Source organism: Somniosus microcephalus, chromosome 3 (genome assembly GCF_052327205.1).
Source record: "Somniosus microcephalus isolate GS21.2 chromosome 3, FLI_Smic_1.0, whole genome shotgun sequence".
Classification (NCBI taxonomy): Eukaryota; Metazoa; Chordata; class Chondrichthyes; order Squaliformes; family Somniosidae; genus Somniosus; species Somniosus microcephalus.
The window spans coordinates 266,985,396-266,994,909 of record NC_140989.1 but is presented as its reverse complement, the minus strand read 5'-3'; the positions used below and the strand labels follow the sequence as shown (position 1 = coordinate 266,994,909).

The 9,514-nt window shown below is 41.3% G+C and overlaps 1 protein-coding gene across 1 annotated transcript in view; it reads left to right on the top strand.

Moving 5' to 3' along the window:
- The window catches only part of LOC147121890 (adhesion G protein-coupled receptor D2), a 422,076-nt gene continuing 412,562 nt past the window's right edge, over positions 1-9,514 (top strand). Inside the window, exons 1-3 of the mRNA XM_085978030.1 lie at positions 1-202; positions 2,607-2,692; positions 5,542-5,826. Coding sequence (XP_085834156.1) covers positions 1-202; positions 2,607-2,692; positions 5,542-5,826 — 573 coding nt within the window. The remainder of the gene's footprint in view (positions 203-2,606; positions 2,693-5,541; positions 5,827-9,514) is intronic.

Genomic DNA, 9,514 nt, shown 5'->3' with positions numbered 1-9,514 from the left:
ATGGTAGGTGATGGATTCCAAACAACAGAACCATTTGACGTTTTGTGGGTTGATGGAACCGTGCCCCTTTTTCACAATGTCGCATCAGATGTCAGCCATCCAGTTAATAAAGGAGAATGTGTAGCCTTCGACCCACTGACTGGAGCATGGGCTTCTGAAATATGCTCAAAACAGAAAGTAGCACTCTGTAGATATGACAAAGGTGAATTTAACCGTTTATTATTACATTTTAAATGTACATTAGTCTAAAGCTACAATTAGTGTATCCGCACTGAAAAGGTTTCTTTTATCTTGACATAAATCAAATAAGTTTCTTTCTATATTTTAGACTTGAATGTTAGTTGCTGGTGGAGCAGTGATATGTGATGTTGCATAAATTATATGGAACTGACCTTTCAGTCAATAGGAAAAACACAGTGGATTTCACAAAACTAAAAGCAGATGTGAAACAAATACAAAACAGTTTCATTTTTACTTCTGCTGAATGGTAACATCATAGTTACCACTGACAGCCAGTCAAAACCTGTGGCGCTGTGTCTTTTTCTCTTCCTAACTGCTGGTACCATTTCCTTTTCCTCCCCAGTTCATTGTGCTCCTCCCAGTGTCACCCTGAGTTTTCCCTTCTCTCTCTTCCCATCCAACCAGAGCTTCCCCAGTCAGTCGTTCCCCCGACCTGAATCCTGTTGCTGCTGTAGCTAAAGCTGAAATGATGACTTGTGGCAGCAACGGGACCCAATAGGAACCTGTGGGACTTCTTGGGTAGGAGGCTGCGTGGAATGACTTGCCAAGCCTCGGCAGGGGCGGGCAACCGGTGGCGAGTGTCGAGATCGAGGGCTCACATTGAAATAATCTTTTATGCCGTGTTTCAGGGAAATGCATGAGAAAAAGTTGTAACCAGCTGACCTCAGTTGAGGTGTTGGTGGAGCGCTGCAATTGGCCTCAGCGTCCCTGGGTTAGGAAAGGAAAATTGTCCAGGGTTCCCGTTCCTGACTACTGTTCAGTGTATCCTGCTGCACATTAACAAAACTAGACATGGTTGGGGGTAGTGCTGTTCTAGGCTGCAATTCTCCCACGTGGTCACGTAGCATGCTCATATTCACCATCATGGATCACTTGTAAAGAATGGCCACTTAGGCAAGGTACCACAGGGCTCCTGGTGCCATAAACTGTACCCCAGCAAGGGAGGAGGAAAAATAGCATTTAAAAAGAAGAATCTCCATTCATCAGGATCCAGTGTTTGCCTTTTCTATGGAGATAACCAATTCAGCAGCTCAACAGGTACATTACTGGATTCTAGCATGATAATATGCTGTCTAAAATTTCTGAAATTTCAAGGTCTGCGTCTCTGACTTTGAGCTGGACAGTGAGAAAATGGTGTCATTCACAAGATGGAGAGTGTTCCAAATTGTTTTGCTCTGAAGTCACGTTGGTGACTGGATTGCATGCTTTTCATTGATGATGGTTTCCAAAGCTTTGATACGGTTAACAGTAGAAACATTAATACGTCATTGGCAGGTTGTAACCAATCTCTTTTTGGCCAGGTGCTGTGGTTTATTGCTTTCCACTCAGATGGGACATGTCAGTTGAAACAAGTGAGGAAGGAGGCCAGTAAATTTGCCAGACAGAGCTGTGTAAATTGAACTCTGTTCCCATTCAGGACCAGTAGCTTTTCCAGGATGAAGTCTTGGAAGGAGTATCTTAACTTTCCATTCAAGGCAGAAGAAAGTTTGGTTTGGACCAAGACTACATTACTGACACCACATACAAGATTCCTGTGGGGGGGAGGGGGGGGTTGGGGTATTTTGGAGGTGGCAACTACTATAGTCCTGGAGTATTCTTCTGAGGACATATGCTGTTGATGTTCCTTTTGAGGAGCATTTAGATTGGGATCCATTCAGGAATGTCTAACATAGCAAAACATTTTATAGATACTAGCCGATTGATTGTGGCATTGCACATGGGGAGTCAAGACCAAGTGTTGTCTTCAGGTGAAGTGGGGTTTGAGGGCAGGGGATAGGAAAACTTACAGCAGTTTGGGAAATGGAAAAGTTAAATTGGTTGGAATATAGGGGTTTCTCAGCAGGATAGACTGAATTACTGGGAGATGCAAAACTGCACTGCTATGGGGCCAGTGTGAAAATGATAGGAAATTAGGTCGTAGGAATTTATATTGGAAAAAATTGACACAAAAGTATGACAAAAACACAGGAAGTAAAGTTTTGTGGACAGGAAATGAATGCAGACATGAGATTTTAAAAATATATTAGATATATTTATGTTTGAAATTGCTGCTGTTACATTAAATGAAAATTATACTTGCAGTACAAAAGTTTATCTGTGTTCAGGGAAGAATTTAATTGTATGTTTCAGTTAACTACTTGATGCCAACAGCATCATAAACAGGACAATTTTGTCTACTCGCCGCTAATCTGAAACAATTTCTGTAAAGCAGAGTTGGGTAACACAAGGCCCGTCTTTATAAGGAATCCAGAAACATTCAAGGAAACTCGTGAATGTTCGGATGGGTCTATTTTTGATTGATATGCTAATTGCCATACAGGCACAGCGATTTGTAAAATATTCGAGTACTTCTGTTCCTTTTTCAGATGTATATGAACAAATGCAAGCCTTTTCTTCTCTACCTCCCTCTCCATTTTTCCTGCATATAAAGGAAAAGTCTGCTGGCGTTTCAGTAAGTAATTAGTTGTTGTTTTGAGCAGTTACTTCACAGTGTGGATTACATTTGTTGTAAAAGGGAGTTGCATGCATTAAAGTAGGTTGTTTTAAATAAAAGCTAATGGTTATTGGATCCAAATGTACATGCTTTTAAAATTGATTCATTACTTTGAATGGAGTTAAGTCACCTATATTACATCTCAGCGGAGTGTTTCGTAGTTAAATTGATTTAAAATAATTGTCATACCAAATTTTAGGGACAAAACCGTTTTGAAAAGGAAACGTTCTTATTTGCATATACAGTTTAAATTATTTTACAATCTGATCATTTAAACAACTGTGTGAAGGATTGTTCTAATAATGGGGTAGTGTTGGTGAATAAAAGAGATACTAAACCACATGAATCTCATATGTTAATGTTTCTGAAACTAAACACGGTGAAGGGTTATTCACCTTGTGTTATCTTCGTATTCTTGTTTACTAAACACAAATCTCGATTTTGAACAGCAAAGAGTTGTATAATTCTTGTACATATCGCTTATCTTTAAATTTCTGTTTTAAACAATTTGCAGAAAGGAAACTCTAAAGTTCTTTCATGTGCATATTTCAGAGTTGTACTTCCCCATAACAGGGTTTAATGAGGCGTTAAAGTTTACTGCTAACTATTACACTGCTGGCAGATCCTGGCAAAATTCCAACCTCTCTCGGCATTGCGATTTTGAAAGTTTTTAATGCCACACAGTATGACGCTGAAACACTCGCCGATAATTACAGTCATAAAGCACCTCACATGTCAGGAGTAGCTACATCACTGCAATATTGAAATAAACACTTTCATTCACCTTGATTTGTTATGCCTTTTACCCTGCTCTCTTTTTCTGGCTTTAAATTTATTACTTTTGTGCATAATTTAACCCAAACTACCTTTTTATTTTGTACTTGCATTTCCTCTCTGGTTTTTAAAACAAATTCTTTCTTTTGCTCACATTGTATGTTTAGCAAGTGGAAGCAAATTTAAAGAAAATGGATTTTTATTTGCTAAACACTGACTCAAAAGTACTTTTTTTTAGCCATTTGACCACTAGAACAATGAAGATTGATATGGTCTCCTTGTTGTAGAAAGATGCTGCCAGCAAATGAATATACTTGCCAGCAACTCACAGAGGAAACATGTGACTGGAAGAATACATTTCTCTAAGATGCTTAGGATGAAGGCAGCCGACTGAGCAAAAAATTATGTTTCAAATTGCAATGGGCTAAACTTTCCTTCTGACAATCTTGTGTTATCAGAGGCATTTTTGGCAGTAAAGGCATTTTTGCCCAGATGCTAATGCAGTATTAGCATTACTGCCAAACTTGCCATAAAGCTCCACTCTCCAGTGCCAGTGATGGGAAGTGTAGCATTAAAGCTGGCAGGGGAGAAGATGAACCACTAGCTCCAGTGACCCAACCCTAACCTTGCATGACCACAGAGAAGGCGAAGAATGGATAGGCTAGATGCTTGTCTTCTCTCTGCTGCAGCTATTGAGACTGAAATTTGTGGAAATTGGTGGAGACTTGTAGATAGATGCCAACAAGGGGAGTGCTGTCTGCGGCATCCAACGAATAAAACAAAGCACACATTTGTGTTCATTGCACATCATGGGCATTAGCATTTGTGAACTTACTGAAATAAGGCAACTAGCCAAGAATACGACATTCAGCAGTATTGGCAAGGGTGGAATATGGATGGACTCTCATTAAAACAAGGAAAATGTAGTCCTGGATGTTTAGACATTTAAAAAAATAAAACTGTTATATACTTGGGTCATTTCTGTGTACTTCAAGGTGAAGAATGTCTTTGTGAGGGAGTGGAACACATTTGCACCTTTCAGTTATAACTATCTTATAGATAACATTTTCCCACTTTAAAATAACAATGCTAATAAGGATCAAGCTGAGGGTTGTCAGTTCTACAGACCTGGTGTCCACATCAAGCACAACTAACCCAAGATAAAGCATAGGTCAGATGCAGGGAGAACCTCTCATCTGCTGTTATCTCAACTATGTGCTGTAACATTAGTTTCAGAGAAGTGCCCCCAATGACAAGGACGGGATATCCCATTTTCCCCATCAATTATCTGTGGGCGGCAAGCCACCAGTCTGGGCTAGATTCAAATCCAAGTCCCAAGGTGAAAAGAGAGTATGGTAGCTCACTGCATCTGTCACTCCCCAAAGGGTATTGAGAAATTGAAAAGAAATAGAAATTGATTAATGTAAATTAAATTATGTAATGATACAGTTTGTTATTAATGGGGCTCACCTCTGCTTTTGGTTCTTGGTTGAGATTAGCAAAAAGTGGGACAGTGAATGAAAGTCAGTATGACGAGTAAATAAAAAGTAGCTATGGCACAAAGTTGTGAGGGTTTAGAATTCACATCCAGGGTTAGTGTTTGAGGCAGAAACAATGTCAACATTCAGGATTAGATCAGATAGGGGGTTGAAGGGATATGGGAATAGGGTGGGTAAATGTGAGAACTATTTGCTAATGTGGAGGGTGAACACTGACACAGATTTGTTGGGACGAATGGCCTGTTTCTGTCTTGTTAATTCTATTTCTATGATTGACGAATTTAGAAATACTTCAAAAATACTACTTTTCAACATGTGTTTCAAATATGATTGTTAGTAACTACTTTTGTAATATTTACCTTTGAACCTAAACTCTTATTGTAGGGCATGACACCTTTTAATTATTTCAAAGGCTTCAAGCTATTTTGCAATAATTATTTCTACAACTTTATTTAAAATATACAATATTAGATATGGACTCCATGTTGTGATAGTGTATTGCATGGAAATATTTCTGTATGTTGGTTGCTTTAGATTGCAGATTATCTTTTGCTGAACAAAAGTGATTACCCACAAAATGTGACGAGTGCAAATTACATCACCAACGTGTTATTAGAAGCTGCAGATGAAAGCCATGCTAAGTTCACCTCTGCTGACTTGTTAGCACTGATGAGATTTCTTGGAAATGTCGCTGAACTGGATTTTGAGACAGAAGCAAATAATTCAGAAACAGTTTTGAACTTGGCAACTAACTACATAAAATTGGCAAGCAAAATCATAGATGCCAAGTGTTCCTCTGAATTGCTCCTAATATCTGAGGTGAGACTGCTTCATTTTAAAGTTTTATTGTACTATAAAACAATATTAAATATTTAAGTATTTTGGATATGATGTAGAAAATAAAATACACCAATGAAATATAAATATTAATCTACAAAGCTTTTATATGAAGCTTCTGTGAAACCAAATTACTTGCAGTGAGCAGACAAATAAATGCTTGAAAACATAGAGGGTGCATACATTAAAGGATGTACATTGTTGAGTACTATGGAGAAATAAATCTCTGATTGAATAGGGCTGTACTACAGCCATAGGTGGTTGATGTTGGCTATGCTGAAAGTGATTTGTTTTCTGTAAATTTACTGCTATCCTAAAACTTATTTTGTTTAAACCACACGCCAACCCTGTTTGCTTTGATTTTTTTAGTATGAAAATGCTACATTTTAAAATTTATAATTTAAAATGGGAGGTATTAGTTGCTGATTTTTTGTATATGTGGCAGTAAGATGCTTTGGGCCAGAAATTCACCTCCTTTGCACCTCCCGTTAGTGCCTCCGGGGGGGGGGGGGCGATAACTGGGTGCTACTGGCTTTGCGACCGGGCGCGGTGAGAGTACTGACGCCTGTGAAATTCCCGTCGAGGTTTGCAGTAGTGGTAACTCCATGCGCCACGATCTCCTGCGACCGGACATCGTGACATCATCATGCTGCGCATCGCCCCGGTAGCACCCCGGACCCGAAATTTGGTTCCACCCCCTGCAGCATCGCCGGGTGACAACACTGACAGCTGCAGAAGGCATTGTCAGGGAGGCCGGCTGCTTGGGGAGCGGTATTTAAAGGTGCTGATGGTTGTGTGAGAAATGTTTTTTTTCTTAATGCCTTGCATCTATTTTTCAGCATTTTCTTTGGCCGCGATCGATCAGCCCTGCACTCTGCCAGAGTGCTGGGGCTGATCGTGTTGGATCGCATCTGCCGTTGGCGATGAGGGACCATGTTTCAATGCAGAACCTGCAGCGATGCCCCTTCCCTTTAAGGGAGGGAAAGAGCCTCCGTTCCCAGCAGCGCTGCCCTCAACATTGGTCAGCGCTGCACCACTACCACCCCTCTTGCCGACTTTAGCGCTCCAAGGGAATCAATGGAATTTATAATGGGGAACAAAGAAATGGCTGACCAATTAAATTCATACATTGGTTCTGTCTTCACAAAAGGAGGACACAAATAACCTCCCAGAGATGTCGGGGAACATCGGGTCTAATGAGAGGGAGGAACTGAATGAAATCAGTGTTTGTAGGGAAATGGTGTTAGGGAAATTGATGGGATTGAAGGCCGATAAATCCCCAGGGCCTGATAATCTACATCCTAGGGTACTTAAGGAAGTGGCCCTAGAAATAATAGATGCATTGCTGGTCATCTTCCAAAATTCTATAGACTCGGGCACAGTTCCAATGGATTAGAGGGTAGCTAATGTAACCCCACTATTTAAAAAAGGTGGTAGAGAGAAAATGGGGAATTATAAATCGGTAAGCCTGACATCAGTAGTGGGGAAAATGCTAGAGTCCATTATAAAAGATGTAATAGCAGAGCACTTGGAAAACAGTGACAGGATCGGACAAAGTCAACATGGATTTACAAAAGGTAAATCGTGCTTGACTAATCTACTGGAATTTTTTGAGGATGTAACTGGTAGAATAGATAAGGGAGAACCAGTGGATGTGGTGTATTTGGACTTTCAGAAGGCTTTTGATAAGGTCCGGCATAAGAGATTAGCATGCAAAGTTAAAGCACATGGGATTGGGGGTAAGGTACTGACTTGGATAGAGAACTGGTTGGCAGACAGGAAGCAAAGAGTTGGAATAAACGGGTCTTTTTCCGAGTGGCAGGCAGTGACTAGTGGGGTACTGCAGGGATCGGTGCTAGGACCCCAGCTATTCACAATATATATTAATGATCTAGACGAGAGAACTAGATGTAATATCTCCAAGTTTGCAGATGACACAAAGCTGGGTGGGCGTGTGTGCTGTGAGGAGGATGCAGAGAAACTCCAGTATGATTTGGACAGGTTGGGTGATTGGGCAGATGCATGGCAGATGTAGTATAATGTGGATAAATGCGAGGTTATCCACTTTGGTGGCAAAAACAGGAAGGCAGATTATTATCTGAACGGCAATAGATTGGGAGAAGGGGAAGTGCAATGCTGAAGGTAAGCATGCAGGTGCAGCATGCGGTTAAGAAGGCAAATGGTATGTTGGCCTTCATAGCGAGAGGATTCGAGTACAGGAACAAGGATGTCTTGCTGCAGTTGTACAGGGCCTTCGTGAGACCACACCTTGAGTATTGTGTGCAGTTTTGGTCGCCTTATCTGAGGAAGGATGTTCTTGTCATGGAGGGAGTGCAGCGAAGATTCACCAGACTGATACCTGGGATGGCAGGAATGACGTATGAAGAGAGATTGGGTCGATTGGGCTTATATTAGCTGGAGTTCAGAAGAATGAGAGGGGATCTCATTGAAACTTATAAAATTCTAACAGGACTAGACAGACTAGATGCAGGAAGGATGTTCCTGATGGTCGGGGAGTCCAGAACCAGGGGTCACAGTCTAAGGATAAGGGGTAAGCCATTTAGGACTGAGATGAGGAGGAATTTCTTCACCCAGAGAGTGGTGAACCTGTGGAATTCTCTACCACAGAAGGCAGTGGAGGCCAATTCATTAAATATATTCAAGAAGGAGTTAGATATATTTCTTAAAGCTAAAGGGATCAAGGGATATGGGGAGAAAGCAGGGACAGGGTACTGAATTTGGATGATCAGCCATGATCTCATTAAATGGCGGAACAGGCTCGAGGGGCCGAATGGCCTACTCCTGCTCCTATCTTCTATGTTTCTATGTTAAGGGAAGTGGTAGCGCTCCACTTCCTACCTGGAGCACTAACGGCCAATTTACTGGAAGCTCACAATCATTAGCGCCTGACCCTAATTTTTCAAGGTTTCTAAAGTTAGCGCCCCACTGAATTTCTCCCCCTTGATGTTTAATGCAATGTACTGTGGAATTAGGAAGTGAGAAAAGTATTTAAATCATGGTCGTATCTGTGTCCACTTGGTCTACTGTTCACATCAAACAGCTTTGCATAATAGATTGTGGTATTTTCAAGCCTCCGCACTAGAATCCCTTGATGAGTAGAAACAACACCAAAAGCAATAAAATACAAGCAATGAAAGTGGTGGGGAGAAGGGAGAGCCACTGCCATTTCAGTAGTTCCATATCTCAGCTCCCCTCTTCCTGAATGCTGATACCCGACATTTCCTCCCAAGCTCCAGCCACTCACACTTACTCTTACCACACCTGATACCCACTTCCCAAGAGCCAATATTCTGCTCCCACTAATCCAACATCTCAAGATTGCTCTTCCACTTTTTGTATATCCAGGGATGGGTCAATGCCCTCAGACCCATCACATCCTAGAACCCCTCCCCCCCCCCGTGTCCCACATTGCAAAAGCACCACCACTGCTCCTAAACTGACAACCTCACTCCCACTTCTTCCACATCCTGGCACCACCTTCCCACCCTTTCCCTATGCCCACTTATCCTGCTAGTCCAAGATACCAGGATGCTCTCCCACTGTTTGCATATTCCACGACCCTCCTGTCCAATACTCCATTAACCCAGAAATACCTTCTTCATTTTTTTCACATCTAAAAGCCCTATTCCAATTTATTTCACACACTGAA